At 39.6% G+C, this 21,440-nt stretch overlaps 1 protein-coding gene across 3 annotated transcripts; it reads right to left on the reverse strand.

Annotated features, from left to right (window-relative positions):
• Positions 1-2,073: 2,073 nt before the first annotated feature.
• Positions 2,074-15,474, reverse strand: dpys (dihydropyrimidinase). Of its 3 annotated transcripts, none has more exons than XM_032559651.1 (9): positions 15,166-15,474; positions 12,979-13,137; positions 12,691-12,870; positions 10,991-11,180; positions 10,131-10,287; positions 9,066-9,207; positions 7,628-7,770; positions 3,256-3,463; positions 2,074-2,580 (listed from the first exon to the last, which is right to left on the reverse strand). In XM_032559651.1, the coding sequence occupies exons 1-9, from the start codon at positions 15,415-15,417 to the stop codon at positions 2,521-2,523; spliced, it is 1,491 nt and encodes a 496-aa protein (XP_032415542.1). In that variant the 5' UTR covers positions 15,418-15,474; the 3' UTR covers positions 2,074-2,520. The 3 variants fall into 3 exon arrangements, with proteins under 3 accessions (XP_032415542.1, XP_032415545.1, XP_032415543.1); XM_032559654.1 differs by lacking the exon at positions 15,166-15,474 and adding an exon at positions 13,855-14,113; XM_032559652.1 differs by lacking the exon at positions 15,166-15,474 and adding an exon at positions 13,831-14,113.
• Positions 15,475-21,440: the final 5,966 nt, after the last annotated feature.

Here is a 21,440-nt window from a genome sequence, read left to right on the forward strand (position 1 = left end):
AGAAACAGTCCCAAAAAAGACAAAGAAAATACACCTAGTCGTTTTTGGGGAATACGTAAATGTTCTACAGGTGTCTGCAAAACCACCTGTTTCAAAAAAAGACCTCTAAATTGTTGCACAATTGTATTATTTAGCAACTCCCAGCCCCTCACCTGGCTACCTACCCAAGTTAGGCTCCTCCCACTTCCTTACCAGACCGCTAACTTTGTGCTGCTGAATTGACGCTGCAAAGGCTGCTGGGAAATGAAACAACGTTTTGCTCTTGGCTGCAATCAATCAATTCTGAGCGTTTTGTCCATTTTCTCCCAGTCATGGAGAACAGAGCTGGGTGGCTTCATTTGATGTTTTGCTTGAAATGTCCCTGTGGTGTTGACAGAGTTGAAGGAGTCCTTTGAAAACCACCAACAGGGCAGCAGGGTTTACCAAAAGACTTCGACTAACAGGAAGGTTCTGTTCGTCACAAATCTGCAGAAGTCGGCGATGTAAGTACATAGTATAATTATGTCTTGTGTGTTTTGTATTGTTGTCATTTAGCCCGAGCTAACACTGGGATCAGCGACGCCTCTGCTTGTATCTCACGTTACGTCACCCACAATATCTGCGCACTTACTGTCGGAATTGTAGTTAATTGAAAGCGATACTGTACATTGAGAAGATGCAGTGTTTGTGAAAACATGTTGGACACAAAGATATTACTGATATTGTCATATTATTATTATTTAATTTTTTCACTTGTTGACAGACGTGCTTCTTCTCAGTCTCATCTCGCATATATATATATATATATATATATATATATATATATATATATATATAAAAAAGTCGCATTTGTGTGGTAAAAGAAAAAAGACTTATGAATAATTATTGTGCTTATTGTTTCTCTTCGGGTTCAAAGATGTCTGTTTGTATCACTGTTTATGTGTTTGGAGCCATTTCCTTGTGTCTGAGGTGCGAATGTAAGCCTGAGTCGGGAGGGCGGGGCCAGCAGCACCAGCTTATTTGCATAATCGTGACGTATCGTGACAGCGCGTTCCTAAATGAGCTAAAAACATGCAGAACTCATGGGGTGAAATCTTAATATCTGAGAATGATTTTGTGTATTAAACCTACTGAAAATGTTTTGCATAGCCCACTAAACTACCCTAGCCTGATAAAGGAAGCACAATACTGGATCTTTATTAAAACAAGATCTTTTATCAGTTGCTGAAAAGTTGCTTTAAGTCTATGAAGATACTTGCAGTAGCAACTAGACTAAAAATACTTGGTAGATGTTGCGGTTTTGCAGTGAGGCGATCGGCCAGGTCACCGGGAAATGTCCCTCAGCTTCCAATGTTCAGTCCGCCTATGCCAGAGAGGATTGGTTTCATAGAACCTCTTTACGTAACTTAAAGAAAATGAAAATGTTTTGCCTCATTTCTATCTGTTTATTTGAATTCAAATGGCAAATCACGGTCGTGTGTTTATGCTGACTAGTGGAGCACAGCTGGTTACATCATCCGGAGCGTGGTGCTGATGTCTCGTAGAAATGCGTTATGGTACAGTAACAATTCATAAACCACCACTTCCCTCATCAAGCATTGTACTGCCAGAGACAAGAGGAAGGAAGTAGCATTTGCTCAAGCATGAGTAGACCTTCTGTGAGTCACACGCCGCCACTGACCCGTGTGGAAACCTGATCACGCTGTGTCTTAACTGGCCCTGTGGCCTAAAACCACGGCGGCACGCCAAGCCCAATGGGAAGCGGGCGCATGGTGCTCAGTGACGGCTGCAGACCTTTTCTTTTTTTTTTTACTACCAAAATGAGAGAATGCATCTCCATACATGGGCATAGCTGCAGCGCATGGGGCCCACTCAGATCCCGCCTGATCAGCACGCGCAGCCCGTCTGGGTCAATCAAGTAAATCTGAACACTTTCATGCACATGTCTGTGTGTTTTTCATGAATATTTCATCAAAATGAAAAGATGCATTCGGGTGAGAAAAATCAATCCCGTTGCCAAGGGCAACAAGCACTGGGGAGAAATGGGGATTAAAGATTAAGGAAACTGGCATGAAAGAAGAAAAGAAGCAGATGCAAGTTCACATCTAGATGCAGTTTTATTGCACAACTACCACAATATGCAGTGTATGAATTATTTGTTTTCCTACCGTCTTATAAACATAAAATTGTGCTAAAACATATCACCTTGAAATATTTTACGTGACTGCATAGGATAAGCATGAAAGCTAAAAACATTTAGTGGGTTCTACAGACCAGCCCGTTGAGCAGACCCATCCTGAAAGCCTGACACAGCTGAAGAAATGTACCACAGTTTTATCTTCCAGCAGAAAGCTGAACGAAGTGTTGAGTAGTGTTAACATAAAGGGAACTCCTCCACCGTTACTGCAATAGATTCACTTTAAATGTCTAAAACTGTCATATCTATAAGAAACGTCCCTTCTTTACTGCTTTGATAGCATCTTGGTCATACTGCAGGGACACAGCTGGACATCCAGAGAGACTTTCATGTTCTCGGTCAGTTCAAACGGAGATGACTTTGCCTTCATAGGGCTTTCTGATCACAGCTGCAGGTCTGTCCACCTGCAGGCGACACACAAAGCCAAAAGAAAGGTTAAGTCTCTTTTATGCAGCTCAGTGAATCCACCAGTAGCTGTGTTTCTATTGGCCATAGAATAACACAATTTGACATTTCAAAAATAAATTCGCTTAACAGAAATGCGGCAAATATAAAGAATTCTAGTTTTTTGATAAAACGTTTTGGCGCTAGGAGGAAGTGGGGTCTGTTTGGTCGCCACTTGTGCAAAAATGCAATGGCAACACTTTTTTTGCATCACACGAGTCACGTGATCAACAACTGGATTTTGCCACTGGCACAAACCACGTAGAAGACGACAATCAGTAGTTGGAGAATGATTGTCACACGAACAAACTTATTCACGTGTGATTTAAAAAAAAAAAAAAAAAAAAGCATTTCTTATTTAACGGAAACTCCGCAATTGCAAAATTGTGTTTTTTCAACATTAGCTGAATATGATTTTTTATTTATTTATAGGAAACGCAGTTAGTGATCGCTAAGTAAGGTTATGTGGGTATAAACTGTTGCAGATGAGTTGTAGATTGCCCAAAGAGTTTTAAATCAAACTTTCAGCAGGATGTAGTTAGCAGGCAGTGACTGTGATGAATTATTTGGATGTTGGAGGTATATATTGAACCGTACGCTGTGCTGTCTTGACGTCGATGCGTTCATCGACTCACCTGGTCTCGTTGCCTGACCCTTTTGTAAACGAAGTCGGAGAACGGTCCTCTGTGAATGAACCTGCCCTGACCCGGTGAGATGTGGAGCTGCCCGTCCTCATAAACCACTTTCCCTCTGGAGATGGTGACTATGGGGACGCCGTGGCACTCCATGCCCTCAAAGATGTTGTAGTCCACGGCTTGGTGGTGGGTCTTGGCTGATATCCTCCTGCAGAGTCCGAAACATCAGAACTTTTCAGTAATTGGCCGCAGCTGAGAGGAAAGATCTTCAGTGAGACTGACTGAGTCAGACAGCAATCACTAAGGTTTAACGTTCATGACTTTTTTTTTTTTTTCTCTTACATACATCATAACCAAAGCCTCTTTCTGTCAGTAAAAAGCATTTCAACATGTATTTATTTCTTATTACGTAACTGTCCCATCAGTTCAAAGACTACTGGAGTATTTACACATCATAATGCTAAAATTTGAATCTGGATATTGAGTGTGGTATGAGTTGCATAAAAATATGGAATGAGTATTTTTCAATTTTCACCAAAACAAATTTAAAAATGCATCTATTACATAAAGTAAAAAAAAAAATCATTAATTTATGCAAAATCAGAACTCATGAACTTCTTTACAATAGAAGTGGATTTATTTTCCACAACCACTGCATTTATTTCTTAGTAACGTGATATAAGTGAACTCATAGGTGTGTAATTCAGTTGAAGCTGATCTTCTTTCAACCCACACCTTTTTATCTATAAATTACATTTTGAGGTTTTCTCAGGAGATCCCACAGATCTCTGTCAGATTCAGTTCTGGACCATTAAAAACATACAATATCTCCACATAAACTAATTATGTTTAATTTGATTGTATGTCTGGACTGAAAAATATTCTGTCTGTATTTTCAGGATTCTAGCACCACAAAGCTTTCTTCAGATCCACTTCGACACAGTCCACTACCGGAGTTCCTTCCCACATTTAAACCCAAAAATATTCATACCCTGTGCAGATTTGTACATTTCCGTACGCATTATATTCAATAGTAAATGGAAAAATCTTTAGTGGAATTATTTCAATCAGATTTAATCAGAAACAAGAAGTGGACTCTGACTGGACTACTTTTAAAGGTTAAAATTATTTCCAGTTAAAAGAAATGTGTTGGTAAAAATAAAAGATTAGATTACAGATAAATCTGTGAGGGGTATGATTCATTTTGGACTAAATTGTATCTTTTTATCTTTTGTATCTTGGATAATGACTTAATAGGTCTTCTAATTTCCTTTTTAAAACAAGCATCACTGAAATTATTTAAATTAAATGTAGGTTGTTGGGGACTTTTTTCCCCCTAAGCTGCAGTAGTAAAACCTGGCGGAGGTGAGCCACCAGCCTTACAATTTAAATGTTCTGGGTGAAGATTTACATTCTGGATTAGACGTGGATGCTATTTAGACAGGAAGTGTCAAACAGTGTAACAGTCTAAGCAAAGCTGCCCGATGGTTACAGCACACTGATGGCAGCACTGTGCCAAGCTTTTAACACATCCTGAGGAAAACACAAGCAACACATCCATCATCTCCTGTAGCCTCTTAACAGCCAGAGGATTAACTAGAAGTGTGATTCATTTTGAAATCCAAACTTGCCTTCACCACAGACCACACACCAACGCCTCAATACTATAATCTGGTATTGCTCAAGGAAGTAATTTTTTCTTTTCTTTTTTTTTTTTTTTAATTCAGTTACAATAATTTGCAAAAATATGCATGGACTCCACATTATAAGTTAGTTTTGTCTTCACTTGTTGTAAAGATCGTATGCATTTTGATTAATGAATCCAGTTGGCTCTGGAGTTGTAGCTTATTGTATTTTGAAGCCCATTCGTTCTGCTTCCGGATGCTGGAGAAAATCTCTCCATAAACAACCCTCTGCGCTGTACGCACACTGATGCTGCCCTACAAATAAATCACATCCAACTGAAAGACCAGATTGGCATGCCAGAGTAACACCAGTCTGACTTGGTCTCTTCTTTAAATATGTCGTTTCCCTCCACCTACCCTCCGCCTTTCACACGCCTCCAAAGTTCTCATTGATACCCAGAGTCGTACATCACGGCCACCGCTGTGTGCGCTGACAAAAACAAGATGTGTCCTCATTACTCAAGCAGCTCAATTATGAGAAACGAGGCGACTCGAGCGAGTGTTGGTTACGCAACCGTTTGCGGTGCCCGGTCCCACCGGATGTTGTTGAGGCGACGCTTGTGCCGGGGGCGTAATTAATTACGCCGTTTCACAGATGACTTCACAGCCACGGCGGCTGAACACGAGGCGATCGCGTGGTTGGAACGCGCTATGACATCGCACACACGCTACGACTGGAAGGACAGTGTGGAACCGAGAGAAGTCCAACATTGGCATGACTACCGGTGATCGTTTAAGGGTCACACCAGTCTCCAAATGTAACCAGTGTATTAATTTACAGCACATCCAATGGAGAGATGATGCCTTTGCTCCAGTTTATGTACAGTAAGCTGTTGCACTGTAAAAACAAAATCTTACCAAGCAATTTTGGTCTAGTTTCTAGTGCAAATATTAGTTTTATCGTATTTCAAGAGTACTAACTTACAAGTAACCTTTCAGCAAGATATAGGACCTTGTTTTAATAATGGTCCCTTAATATTGTTGGAAAAGTACTGGTTATGAAAGAAATAATCTCAGTGGAACAAGACATTTTAACTTGTATAATGTAGAGAAAATGTCTTGTTCCTGAGGCAGATTATTTTACTTATAACTAGTACATTTTCATCATTATTAAAGGGGAGGTACCATTTTAAATGTTTTGAGCTTTATATAATGTTATATTATTTCCTCTTCAAAAACATACCTGGAGTGATGCCTGGATCCTTTCATGCGTATTTGAGAAATCCTTTAATCTCCCATGGCAACCATTCAGCTGGTCGAAACAGGGTGGCCCTAGCTCCGCCTTCTTAGCGAAGCTCCTCCTCTGAGCTGTAGTTTCCAAGCTTACGAGCTTCCACTTCACAGAGCACTCCTCCCACCTATTTCCCCACTCAGCTCCTTCAGACAAGCCAGCAGCAATTAGCAAACACCTGGTGGAACTGTGCTTCTGCTGAGCTCATTAGAGGAGCTACTTCTCAGTGCAACGCTGATAAAAAAGTTGTTAAAAGGTTTTTTAGAGGAGCCATGTTGTGATAATTTTCTGATGGAGGAGTTTCAAAAAGGAGCAGGAGATTTTAAAGAGAAAGAGGCCCAATTTCAAGGCGTTGCATTACAAAGTAAACATTTTTTAAAAGTCATATTATACGTTGTATTTTTATAATACTGAAGGTAACATAGTTGTGCTATAAAATGCCTCTATGTGCCCTGAAAGCGCATAATACTGACTTAAAAAGAGCTCCTGTTTCTTGCTGTAAGTTAGTTTTGTCTTCAAGTCAACTAAGATATCTTCACTATAAACTAGACCAAAACTACTTGGTAAGAGCTTGTGTTTCTGCAGTGTAGAGATATTCCCGGAGGGCTCAATCAAGATCCAACAACAAACGGAGCAAAGCGCAGCCTCTTGTTATATAAGTCTGACACTACATATGCCACTGGAATGCTTCCTGGCCCTCTGTGTCTGTATATTTTGCAATTGCTCCACAAAACAGCTACTGTTTGTTTTAAATCTGGAATCAGGGTGCGATAATAATGGGTTCACTTGATTTTTATTTCTTTTCTTTTTTCTGTTTTTAAATGCAACGTTGTGACATTCTAAGCCGGTTGCTGAAAATAATCTGAAAACTGTGTTCTATGCTGTATGACTATTGGAGCTTCCACATGAAATATTTGTCACTTTTAGATCCTCACAGTTCCCCATGGGCATCATCCCACTGATAAACTGCGTATCTGGCTTATGTAACAGTAGTAAAAATGCTTCCCTTGAAAACATAATTTCCTAAAAAAGAAAAAAGTGATTAAAAAAAAAAGAAACACTGCACCTCCCCCCCTAAAAATGAACCATCCCAACATTCAGCTGGATTCAGATGTAAATTGTGTTCTGCATTCATTTGCAGCTGAAGATAAAAGATGACATCCAGACTTCTGGATGAAGCACATGCGTAATCAGCTTAGCATGTGTTAAGGTGGCACAACATGAAAGATAGAGTGCTTCTTTTTTAGTTGCCTCTTATCTATAAAGTGTATGCTTTCAAGTGCTACAATCCTGAACTATTATCTTATTGGTTATCTTTATGTGTTGAAGTCACGCATCTCCCCGGTGTTCCAGCAGCACCGTGTTCACTTCACCGCTGACAGAAGTGTTGGAATATTTCAACTGTAACATATGAGAACCTTGAGTTTTGAAGGTTTCCTAAGCATGGGGTCCTCACCTCGTCAGGTTGGGGTCCCACACCACCACATCGGCGTCTGAGTTTTTGCCGATGCGGCCTTTCTGCGGGTAGAAGTTGAAGATTTTTGCTGCGGTGCTGCTTGTGATGGCCACGAATCGATTCTCGTCCATTTTGCCGCTGTGCTAAAGGGGGGGGAAGACAGGACGCAGAGAACGTGAGGGGCCCACGGCAAATGACGACAATGTATGGAATTAGCACACAATAGGTCAGCACTTAACTTTGCAACCGGCAGCCCTCTCGTGCCAAAATATCATCTATAATTTCTGATTTGTAAGCAATGTTGCTCGTAGTAAATCTTTCCAGCCTGGCTGAAAACACTCCCCACAGCAACAGCAGGAGAACGCAGCGTCAGCAACTCTGCAGCAAATCTGCTGCTTTGTGACTTTATTACATTTTCTGATTGCGATGCAGAAAAAAACAGAAATGTGCTTTTAACATTACTGTATGCAAAGAATACACACACATACACACCCCAGTTTGCATTTCTACCCATATTAGGACTTTGCATTGACTTCTATTTATTTTACTAACTGCATTCATGCCTAACAGACATTTTACCTAAGCCTAACCATTACTAGTCTATTGCTAACCCTACCCTTACCCAAAACTTAATTCACACTGTACCTCTAAACTTAACAAGCAGAAGACAATAGAATTGCAAAACTAATAAGGACCCGAAAAATGTCCTCACTTCCACAAATGGCCTCAATTTGTCAGTGAAAATGGGGAAAGTGGTTCCCAATATGCAGTATATGCAAGTACACGCCTACACACACACACACACACACAGAGTATCTATCTATCTTCACAGGGACTTTGTATTTGCTTCCATTCATCATTTATCAATTTCTATGGACTAACTGACGCCAACCCCAAATCTAACCTGGACTTAATTTACGTTAGCCCAACAATGGCACCCCACAACATAATATGCGTTAGGAAAATGTTCTTTACAGTGTATCAAATACAAAGCCACACACAGAGATTAGGTTGTGACTATGTGCATTTTGAGATTGGAGTTCCTTTTTATCCTTTTCAGTTCACCATGTTGGAGTTACATTTTAAATAGATAGTTACATACATAGTTCACTGGTGTGTTATTCTGACACACCAGTGAACAATGGGGAGTAACACAGACTGTCATTCTGCATTGGCTGCTCCTAAACAAGGACAGTGTTCTGGAAAGCATGTACATACCGCTTGAATTTTTTCACATTTTTCCCTTTACGACCAAAAATCTTCAAATTTATAAAAAATTTTAAAGAGGTGTCATGCGATAGATCAACACAATGTAGTGCATAATGTAGAAATGTTAGCAGTTTGGTTCAGGTTAGACAGTAAGCTTAAATCTGTTTATTGTTTTTGTCTCTGAGCTGTTTAGTGCCACACACACAGCAGATGTTTAATGCAGACCTACCACTCCTCTCTCCCAGATGACAGACATCCTGTCCTCCACACCATTCACGCCATTCGGGATCTTAGTGAAGTCGTCTTTGCCCAGGGCCTTCTGGCACACAGAAAAGGTGCAGTTGTCCGTTCCCGTGACACTCAAATCATCACTACACACAAAATTATAAAATAAAAACTTTCATATTTTAAATCTGATAAATTCAGAAGAACTGTTAAAAATGAAAAAGTAAAAAATTGAGATACTGTGAAAGAATTCCATACTTTTAAAAAGTATGGAATTCTATATAAATTCTCAATTTATATAGATTAATTACATATAGTGATATATTTCAAGTGTTTATTTCTCATAATTCTGATCATTACAGCCTGCAGGGAATGACCACCTGAAATTCTCTCTCAAAATTTTTATATTGTGAAAAAAGTTAAATACAAGTCATGGTATCACACCCTAATCAGCTAGTGGACTCCTAACACCTTCAATGCACTGAAAAAAGAAAACGGGCGATCCAACTAAAAACATTTAGTAAATTTGTTCCAAGTAAGCAAATCAAGTTTATCCAAGTAAATATATTATGTTTAATAAATTGTCATGTTAAACAAATGTAAATAAAGTATGTTTGTCAAACTTAATTTGTTATATGTAATCAAATTAACTCGACTTCTTTTAAGTTGGAGCTCCATTATCTTTTTTCAGTCTGGGTCAGTTGGCTACAGTCTTCAGTACTCAGAGCCACTAAGCACAGATGAATCCTATAGTTGGGCTGCAAGGGCCTTACCTGGGTTAAGGAGAAAAAGAATGGAGCTGTTGCTCTGTGGTCCAATGTGAGCTTTACACATGAAAGTGAAATTTGCATTTCATTTGGAAATCTAGTTCCTGGACTTCCATTACCTCTCAACAGGCTAATCGCCTCCGTGCCACGCTGCAATGATGCAGCACTTATGTGATACATGAGTTTCACTTTCTGAAATAAGTGTCAAGGAATATCAAACTTTTTCACAATATTGTAATTAAAATGCACCTATATGCTACATGCTAAATTGCTTGGCACATTTTGTCTTTATGTCCACCTACTTGGCCAAGAGGTCCATGAGGTACGCTGGGGTGCTGGGATCAGGTCTAAGAGGAGGGCCCATAACAAAACCAGCAGCATGGGCCCAGTCTTTGTGCCAGTAGTGGGACCCATCAGTGCCTAACCCAGCTGCAATTGGCTCCCCGAACACCACATGGCCTTTAAAACAGTCAACAAATAAAAATAAGACACACTTCAATTACAACAGAGCATCGTTTATTCGCATTTTCTATTTGTGCTCTTTGTCGTCATCACATCTGTGGAAAGGCTTATGATCAGATAAAAATATTTGAAAAAGTTTTCATAAGACCACTAGACAAATTAGTGTCCTAGACCACTGTAACAAACAAACCTAGTTCATAATTTTAACTAAAATAGTGAGGGAGAGAGTAGTTCAGTTATGCTAGCCTGACTTTGACAACCTTAACATGTAGATGTGCTGCAGAATTTGTCTAGGTACAGCTAAAACCCCCCCCAAAGAAATTAAGGTGACCCACATACCAACTCTCTGACAAATCATCAGAAGAGCTGGTGTTTTAAATTAGCTAATTAATCACCTCTGTGTTCAGAAGATCACTTATTAATAACAAAATAAACATGAAGCATGAAAACATGATACTGTAAAGGAGTGAATGTTCTCTTCTAAGTGTGAAATGTTTGCATGTTTTTTAGTGATGAATTTTGATGCTGTTGTCAGTCGGTTGCTATGGTAGCAAGTCTGTGTGTAGCGTAGCCGACACAGAAAGCATTGTTGTGCTCATCTGCAAAATTTCTGAATGCGAACAATAACATGCAACATGTTTATGGTTTGCGGCCCCTGCCTAGTCTAGACACGCCCCTGGCGGCAGTAGCCCCCACTCACCGTCCCTGCGTGAATCAGCCACCACCTTGGCAGCAGATTTGCTCATGACATGGACCACGTAGAGCGGGCAGTTGACAGCGTGGGCGATGGTGATGGCTCGCTGCGTGGCCTCGGCCTCCACCTCCTCTGGCCGACAGAGTTCATGACCTTCAGGCCCCCTGATTCCCATGGACAGCATCTTCTTGGCCCCCTTTAGAGTCCCAGCAGAGGACAGATGCAACAAAGGCAGAATGAAGTGCAAAAGAAAAGCAGGGCCTTCTAAAAGTGTTTATACCCCATGAACTTTGGCTCATACGATGTCCAACCACAAACCGTAATGTTCTTTGTTAGGATTTTATGTGACAGATCAACACAATATAAGGCATAATTGTGAAATGGAAGAAAATGATGCATTATTTTCAATTTTTTTGAGTTCGCCCCCAGTTACTCTGATATCTCTAATATACAAACCCAATGCAACCAAAAGTAACTAAATTATTGATTGGACCCACGTTAAGTGTAATTCGAAGTCTGAATAAAACTGCAACCATTTTCCTTCTGATTCCCAACAACTTTGTGTTTTATCTGTCAGATTAAATTCTAATAAAACACATTGAAGTCTGTTTACGGAGAAATCAAAGTAACTGGCGCTTTAAATGTTTTTATTTCATTGCAAAAAGTATAGCATGAATAAGAATTTTGGATTTAAAATTCAAATTCCTAAAAACTATTAATCATCAAAAGCTAATCAAAATTCTGCTCAGCCGCAAAAACTATTTATTTCCTCTTCACCGTTTATACAAGCAGCTTTTCTAGCATTTGCTTCCCCCTGGTGGTGGTTTGATTGAAAAACAGGATCCAAATGACCCTGTTCAGATCTCTTTAACAAGAAGCAGGTTCTGGTTCGGATGCAAGTCAGTTTTCTCTCAAAGTGATGAAGTTAGAATAAAGGCAGTTGAAATGTCTTTTAATGACCCACAAAAAATAACTGGGAGAATTTTTATTTAGCTGTTTTTTCTGAGTGCTTTTATTTTTCATGTGTACCCTTTTATGTAGAAGATTCAATGCTATTCTGAAATCAGACTTTTGTGAATTTAGCAACAATTTCCACTATAATTTCTACCCTTGCTGTTTTCACTATAGTTGAAGCCCAGCTGGCATTAAGGTCAAACATTAACTCACAGCTACTGTACATCTGGCCTTGCATGTATGATGTTGGACATATTAGGGCCGTTGTTGATGGAGAGAAAAAAAGAAGAGTAAACGCAGAAATATTTAGATTAATCTCAGAAATGTCCTAAAAAAAAAAACAAAGAAATTTTTGAGCTTGAAAAGTCAAAAACTGGTCAAACTTTCGACTTTTCTTACTCAGAAATTTCTTTTATTTTTTTCTAGAAAATTTCAGAGATTTCTTTTTGGCAGAAATTTACTCCTTTTTTGTTTTTTGTTTTTCTCTCTACAACAACCCTAACACACCGCCGTATTGATGGCTTTGCACTCGAATCACTTTCAGAAGTCAAGCAAACGTCTCATGTGAAATCAGCTCTAGTGTATAAGTTCATATTGTTATGGGAAAGATTTTATTATGGAGTCTAACATGGAAACAGTCGATGTTTTTATTTTACGAGTAACTGCCTTTTAAAATTGGACAAAAATCCCCCCATAAGAATATTTGGAACAGCAAAATACTAAAACTTCTTGGAACAAAAACTGATACAAACCTCTGCGATCAAATCCCCATTTTCAGCATGCACTTGTGCTATAGCTCCAATCTCTTTACACTGGGCGAAGGCGGCGTATAGCTCAGAGTCCTGAAGCATAAACACATCCTTATAGGCCATGAACATCTTGAAGGAGTTCACTCCCTTTTCTTTGGCCAGAGTTTCCATCTCTTTCTTGACCTGTATTTTGTTCAAAAGAAATGCAGCAGCTCAGAGGAGACAGCAGGACATTTGGAGTTTTGCCTCTTTTGACAAACGTGATGCATCAGCAGGAGTCTGTGCCTTCACCTCTTCGCTCCACCACGTGACAGCGACATGCAGAGAGTAGTCACAGCAAACTTTGGCGTCGGCTGTCCTACGCCAAGCATCGTAGGCCTCCAGGAGAGACTTCCCCTTTTGGGGGATGACGAAGTCCAAGATCATTGTGGTCCCTCCAGCCAGAGCGGCCTGAGGAGAGGAGAGGAGAGAGATGTTACCGCAGAGGAGGAAGTTGGTGAACAAGAATAGCTACACTCACAAGAGATGAATAGGTCACAAAACATCTGATCCCTTCACTTTGTTCTGCCGGGCATTTGATGCCGGAAAAGAAGCAATTTGACCCTTTGTATGTCACATCACTTTCCTTAGAACGTGGCCCACTCCACCATCAGAGACGTTAAAACAAGCTATGAGCGTCTTAACGCCTGTAAAGCTCGTCAACAGACAGTTAGTGGCCTATTATCACTTTTATTTAGTTGATTTCACTGTAATAATGGTCGCATGGTGTTTCCATGGTCAGCTTCACAGACGAGGATGGAAATCAAACTTATTCCAACGTAAACATTTCTTTGAGGAAAGAAGACTGCAATGGATAGTGGCCATCAGAAAGACTGGCAGACATTAGACTCTTTGCTGCAGCCCCGGCTCCAGACGAGTTTAACGGGGGGGCAAAATGAATATATAGCAATAATAATATTACTCAAGTAAAAGAAAAAGGTACAATGTAGTAAAACTACTCATATAAGTACCTTTTTTTCCAAAAACGTTACTCAATGTAACAAGTACTACACACTTTTGAACATAAACATCAGTAGCCTACAGGCTACTAGTTAACAAACCTAAGGTGCTGTATTTGTATTGGCTAGCCATCATTTCCATTACATGAATCCATCAGCATTACTCAACTCAGTCGCTTAGTTTGGGGGGGAAACTGTGCAAAGTTCTTTGCGTTTTGCTGGTTTGCTGCCATGATTCCAACGCACACCTGAGTAGCTCTGCACAGCAGCAGCAGGTCTCCTTCGCTGCCGGACAGGCGTAAACCCAGCTCGAGCCTCGTAGCGCTCTTGTTGCGTTTAAAGGCAGCTCGGAAAAACAGGTCACGACGTGTTAACAACAATTAAACAGTTTTAATGGCAGAAAAAAGTGACATAAGGTGCTGATATTGGAAGTGATATTCCTATATCAAATCGATAAGGACTGGAAGCACACAGCTTCCAGTCCGGGGGGGGGCTGTTTTGTTTACGGGTTAAGAAGATTAACATTCATATATTTCATAAGTGACCTTGGTAAGATCCAATCAAATGTTGCATTATGGAAAAGGTACCCATCTCATCATCCATGGAGAAAATGCCCCAACATCATGTAGCCCTCCATGTATGAACAAAACTGGTTAACATCAAGACTTTTGTATGCTTTTAAGTCTGCTCTGGTGTACGAGAAAACCCTGTTTATGATAAAGTGGTATAAATCATATAGCACAAATTCAGGCAGTTTGTTGATTTGAGAGCGAAGGTATGGGTTGGTTTCTAAGCTAGTTACTTCCAACTTTTGTAAATTGTTACAAAAATGGTGATTAAACTGTCATGTTGTGACCGTATAATATGAGACATAATCTGTGAAAAGATTGAGCTCCTCCACTTCCTCTCAGCACTACTATTACTGTCTGAAGAAAAGCAGCAGTCCTGGTCTTAGCGACATCATGTCCATGCTGCTAAATATGCTAATGGGAGAGAAACAACTCACCCTTCCAGGAAAACTGTTTATCCTCTGTTGTTGGTAGCCATGCTAGCTAGCCTTAGCATTTATAGCAGACCCCACTGTGGTAAAGTAGTTGTAGCATAGCACAGATGAAGGTGAAAAGGGTCAGCAGCATATACATGAGGATGATTGACAGCAGTAAGACCCTTCTCCTGGCTCTGATTGGTTGTTCCTGACAGAGCCGTGTATTGGTGCAGCAAGACCATAAAGGGGAAGACAAGGGAGCTTGATTTTTTAAAAAACATTTCTGATTACTTGTTTCATATTATACTATCACAACATAGGTATAGTTTTAACAAATATGTAAAAAACAAAACAAACAAAAAAAAAAACTAATTCTAAAATATTTTTTAAATAAAAGTTGCATGTTGTAGTTTTAAGGAGGAACTGAGTTATTTGGGGCGTTCTGTGCCCAACTTTATTTCTCTGATTGTGTGTAATATTGAACCAATACAACACCTTGGTCCCGATGTGGAAATCGTCCACAGCCTTGGTCCCCATGAACGCCAGCTCCATGTGTGTGTGTGTATCTATCCCGCCCGGGATCACCAGCTTGTCTGTGGCGTTAATCACCCGCACTCCGGCTGGGATCTGGAGGTTCGGCCCGACTTCCACTATTTTCCCATTTTCGATGTAAACGTCGCTGATGACGGAGCAGTCCTCGTTTACAACTTTCCCCCCTTTGATCAGGATCCTGCTGGATTCTGCCATTCCTGCTGCAGGCGGCTGGATGCTGCTGCTGCTGCTGCTGCTGCTGCTCAGTGTTTGCAATGAGCAGCGGGGAGAGAGTTTGTGCAAACTGAACTCTGCTCTGTTCTCTTTGTGTGCGTAAGGTGAAAGTTCACCTGTCGGCTCCACACTCTGCAGGAGACGTGTTCATGTTCAGAGGTGCTCGCAAAGGGAGGCGTGTTAAAAATTAGAACTGCAGTTTTATCTAATGCAACAAAAGTGATTTATTTTCTTTAACTTCCTTAGATTCATTAATCTTTCCATAAGTCAATGTATTTTAATCATTTATGCATGATATATATCTATATATTCATTGACCTAATGCAGTTCATTATCTCCTTTCTGAATTTCTAAAATGCTTCTTGACATGTACTTTTTAAAATGTTCTCCTATCACTTCATCTAAGCATTAATCTCTTAAGCAGAGTTCTGGACATGCATTGAGTCGGTCTGTTCCTCCTCAGCCTAGTTTAACATTTATAAGAAACTTATTAAAGACAGGATGTTATGACAAGGTCAGAGCGAGGCCAGCATTCCTCTCCTATCCCAAAATCTAAAGTTGTACCTCTGTAAAACAGTAACCAGGATTTGTTTTTAGTCCGCCTGTTTCAGGATCAGCTCTCTGTCCTTTCGCTTGTTGATTAATCAGTCGTAGGACATTTTACTCTAAAATATCCTCCAGCGCTCAGCAGGCCGTGTCCAACTTTTGGTTTCCTCTAATTCATCAGCGATCGTACCACCATTCAATATGAAATAGTGAAAACATCTTAACTAGCAACTTGTACTGTTTGTAATGCATATCTAAACCAGAAAAAAAAGAAGAACTTGATAATTATTTCACGTTGTTCCTCAGCGAACAATAAAACAATCATTACCTGGTTAGTGTCAGGACGTCTGGGGAACTACTGAAATTAGAAAGTACAATAATGGGTCATTAGGGGTCTAATAATTTTCCAATTCAGCCCATCTGGAGGTTGAGTTCCTCTGATGGCGTGTGTGTGCATGGGTGTGTGTGTGACCTCAAGTAGCCGTTGTCAACACTCCTGTTGCATCTACCAGCAAAAAAAACTATTTTACACAGTAGAGCCACTGAACGTACTTTTATTTGACCTCTTACCTGGTAAAGTTTTAAGGAATTTTATGGAATATTCCACACTAAAATATTCAACTTGTTTAATTACTGGAAAAAATACAAAGCAAATATTATCAAAATAAAAATGAAACAGAAAGAATGACTGCAGCTGCTGACAGCCTGACTAGTAGAAACTCATTGTCTCACGTTTTGCAGCGACTGCTCTCTCACACACAGTGTGACATCACCTCTACTTTATGATACAGGCAATTAATAAAGAAGGCAAGAATTAAAAATATTTTTAACACTGTTTTGACTTTTTATTTTATTTTTCTAATGTTTTCGTAAAAGGTGTGACGGGTCCAGAAGTGTCTGGAGACGGGACAGCTTTAGAACGTTTTCGCATTTAAAAATGTTTATTATCCACAATTAACCCTGATATCAAAATCAATCAGCATCTTATTCTCACTCAACACGTTCCTGCTGTAAATGCGCTATCTCAAATATTACTTCATATTCTAATAAATGATTCAGTCTGCTTGCTTGTTTGACTGTTTGTTGTCAATATCTGACAATAAAGAGAAACGGCGAGGCTCTAATTTTGCTGCGATCCCTCTGGAGCGTGCAGACGCCTCTCTTTCATGAAGCCTTGCTAACCACTGGGAGAGATTAATATTTTAACTGCAGTAGATTTGTTGTCTGCGGCGCATCAGTCCAGGCAACTTCCGCTCATCCGTTAGCTCATTACCAAAACAAGACACATTGGAGGGAGACAAAGACGCATGCGGTGGCGAGATAAGCGCGCACCGGGCTTAGGAACACCTAACCTTCACAGTCGCAATAAACAATAACATGTGACTTAAGAGGATTTACATAAGATGAGAGGAGTAATCAGAGGGAACGGGGGAAAAAAAAAACCAAACGAGGCAGCAATGGCATCTCCTGAAAAGTCCCGGCATTGCTGACTGAGGGAAAGTTGTGTTTCTGCTGGATTTGGAGGAAAGCCTCTGTTATCGTTTTTATTTCTGCCACACGCTAACATAGATGTCTCTTCCTTTTTTTTATTTTATTTTTTTACATTTTTTGCCACAAAGTGAATTTTGGCAAGCGTGGAAAACTGTGACGTCGGAAAGGCAAGGCGTGCAGCGAAAAGTGACATGAGATCATCCTGCAGCAGATTATCAGAGCTTTCCGGTCAGGATTGTTTACCGGGTTTGGGCTCCGATTCACAGCGTCATCTGCATTCACTGCAGAAAAATAAAATCAAGTTCACATGGCATTCATGTAAGACAGTATTCACATCCCCTATACTTTTTATAGATACTGACTCATTATAACCACAAGCGTAAGTGTATTCATCTCGCCCGGAACGTTAGCTGGAGATAAGCACCAGCACCTCCCGACCCCACTAGGGGACAAGGGTGTCAGAAAATGGATGGATGGATGGACTTAAGTGTATTCAATTAGGAATTTATCGTAACGGACGTAAACAACGGACTACATGACTGTGAAGCAGAAGAAGAAAATTATTTGTAATAATTTTTATAAATGTACCCTTAAAAGTAAAAACATTTGTTAGAGGCCATGTTTCATCTGGACAGATGAGACCAATTGGCTGAAATTGGTCTCATTGGTGGTGGTATGGTGGCTGCCACCACCATACCACCACTTTGAGGTATGGTGGTGGCAGCATCATGATGTGGGAAAGAGTTTTGAAGTTGGGTAGATGCTTTATACAAGACAACCCCTCGAGGTAAACTTGCTGCAAAAGACTCAGTACCTGGGGGAGGATCATTTTCAAACTGGCAACCCAGTGGTTGAAGGATGAACTCCTACCGCCCCTCAAAAACTCTGAAGTTTGTGTGTTATGCTCAGATTGTGAAAATGTCCACTGGACATGGATGCATCTGCCGTAAAAGCTATTTATTTGAAATAGCTAAAATGTATTTGTGGAGAAGGTCTCCACAAACAAATGTTCCTCCTTTTTTTGTCATTTATTGCTTCTTGTTTCTTGGAAAAACTTCTCAGATCTATATGAACTGTTGTTTACGTCTGATCTGGTTAGGTTGGATTTTCTTTTAGGCGAAGTTCTGTCTTGGTTCAGTTCTGTTCTGACAGAGAGAGAGAGAACTTATTCTGTTACTTTTCCAATAAAAAAATGAAGCAAAAATAATTCTAAGAACATAGAGATTTTTTTTTTTTTACATGTTTTTAATTGTATCAATATTTCTGCGTACAATAACCAGTCACACTCGCATGTTTGCAGCTTTATGTTTAATTTGACCCATTTACAGAATGCAGGTATAATTTCTTCTCTTTTCCCCATGTTTTCTGTAATATTAAGCGCTTGATTCAGATTCACCAACGATGGTTATAGAACTGAAATGATTAATCAGATTAATTGTGATGAACCAATTATTGAAATCAACTAATTTAATAAGTGATTAATATTTAACTGAAGCATACAGACTCCAAAAAAACCAAAACAATTTTCTGAAAGAACAACATATTCAGAGCAGTACTGTGGGTACAGAAAAATATGTACATTTTGCATTTAAGATGACAAAACTCAGCAGCAGATTCATAATATTCACTAAAGGTTTGTTTTTGCATTTTAGGCAATAAAATGTTTTTTTCTTATTTAAAAAAAATGAATGGAATATGTTTATTTGGATTATTTAAAGAATTTCTAATATTGTTTAAAAAAGGCTTGAGTGGATAAAATGAAGCATCTGCAGAATGTGCCAAATTTTTTTTTATCCAATTAACTGATTAATCATAAAAATAAAATAAAAAATCAACAGAATAATCGATCACAACAATGACTGATGGTTGCAGACTTAATCCAGCGTGTGTCAAAACGTTTTTGACCAGTGAGACTTAATCTGACTGATCGTGGGTTTTCAGAAAAGAAAAAAAAAGAAAGTAGAGCAGGGCTGCGTTGTCACGAATCACACACCAGAGGGCAGTGTTCTCCTCAGGATGAGCTGGGACCTGCTGCAATGTTTGCTGTACAATCCTGGGGTAAAAAAACAACATAAAAACAAAGCAATTCCAAAGTATAGTAAAGAAAATAAGGCTCAACTTTCCATGATTGACGGGAACATTTGTAATGCATCATTAAAACGATGAATAGAAAACGCATTAGTCACTCTGAGATGTATTTTCAGTCGAGGAAGACGTGGGGGCGGGGGGGTGGGGGAGGCAAAATGATGTATTGCTATGGAAAAAAAATTAAAAAATCAGTGTCAGTAATGACACCAAACTACTTTAGGGTATTCAGCACTAATTTGCAGCGTTGAAATAAAAACTATCTGCATAATAGGGCATTAAACGTAACTTAAAGCGGGGCAGGATTCCCCGACTCGACTCCTTACGGGAATCTGCATCTCCCTCGCAACGTTCGTCAGTCACATTGTGGAGGCGAATGCATCACAAGGCGGCTGCTGAGCAGACTCTGTTATAAAAAATAAAAAAAAATGTTAAGCTTCCAACAATAGGAGGCAGAAAATGTGAAGGGAAACAATTAAATTACGCCTTGCATGAAGTTTGCTTTTCATTTTGTGAGGCAAATTTAGTGCCACGGTTAATCATTATGCTGTTGAACATGATTTGCAAAAAATATTCAAGAGCTTTATGTGCCTCAGTGCCCCTTCTGTATTGAAAAATAATGGGCCTCTATCCAATTAAAAACTGCATTAAATCTCTAAAGTATTACATGCACTTTACTGGTATCTCTTTGATGAGGCTTTTCTGCATGTGCAGATACAGACAGCACACTGAGAAAAAGGGGGCTTTGACGAACCCGCTCCCTCTTAAATTTGGCACAGGGGTCCTGGATTTTATTTATATATATATATATATAATTTTTTTTTTTCATGGGTAATGTAGGTGCAGGCGTGCATTTGAGCTGAAAATGAAGCCGAATTCATCGATCTGGAAGAACTTCCTCATTGACACCCAAAGACAAATCACACTGAAAAATCTGTCATTTAAGCAGCATTAGATATTTCATAACAGCGATCATATGTGTTTGGATAAAATAACACAAGATTTATGTTTTCCTTCCTCCTCTGATGGGCGGTGAGTCATTGTTCTGCTACGCAGACATTCGAATGGATGATTTATGTTGCCATCTGTTTGCTTTTGATCATAATTTCATCAACTTTTTCTTTTTTTTTTTTTGCAGAATGACATTGCATGACAAGTTTTTTTTTTTTTTTGCAACATATACACACACACTCCCACATGGACGAGCTCCTCCCCTTCACGCGCCCCTCTTCCCCCCCCCAAAAAAACTTTACTATAATTAAGCTCCCTTTCCATCACTGTCTCAAAACCAACAACCCTTAAAAAAAACAAAAAAGACAAAAAAAATTTGACTAAAACTATGATTACGAGCCACAGACGAGGACAGACTCGCGACCGACTTACACTCCCTCTGTCTGCTGGTGTTAATTAAAAAAGATTTGCAACTACATGTGTCTGCAGATAATCAAAATGTCTTCTGCAGCGGCTCTCCCAGATGCATCGGCACTCCACAAGCTCATTTGCTTGCTTGCGATCTCATGTTTGTTTCGAATTAATCAATCTAACCACAATTGAGTTAATTAATTAGTGTTTTAATGCTACTCTTTATAATTGCAGTCAGATGAGTCTGCAGACAAAGCAATCACATTAATGCAAATACAACTGATAATTGTTATCCAAACTCTCTCCCCTCTTCTCCACCCCTCCATGCAGAAGCTTTGGGGAAGAGCTCTTGTTGTGGTGTGAAGTCCTGGGGTTTCCTGCAGTGGCCACTAGATGGCACCATTGAGCAAAGTTTCAGTGTCTCCTTGCGGCTTCCGTGTTGAATTAGCTGTCCTATATTATCATTTCTCTAGTAGAGAGTGTGTCCACATATGCATTGAGGAATAAATGATGATACCCTC

Source organism: Xiphophorus hellerii, chromosome 3 (assembly GCF_003331165.1).
Source record: "Xiphophorus hellerii strain 12219 chromosome 3, Xiphophorus_hellerii-4.1, whole genome shotgun sequence".
In the NCBI taxonomy this organism is placed as follows: Eukaryota; Metazoa; Chordata; class Actinopteri; order Cyprinodontiformes; family Poeciliidae; genus Xiphophorus; species Xiphophorus hellerii.

Excerpts from the sequence above, each read along its gene's own strand:
- dpys (XM_032559651.1), bottom strand. The coding sequence starts at position 15,417 with ATGGCAGAATCCAGCAGGATCCTGATCAAAGGGGGGAAAGTTGTAAAC. Across the intron at positions 9,208-10,130 it reads CTCATGGACCTCTTGGCCAA|TGATGATTTGAGTGTCACGG; the intron begins GTAGGTGGACAT and ends TTTTGTGTGTAG. Across the intron at positions 3,464-7,627 it reads TGGGACCCCAACCTGACGAG|GAGGATATCAGCCAAGACCC; the intron begins GTGAGGACCCCA and ends CGGACTCTGCAG.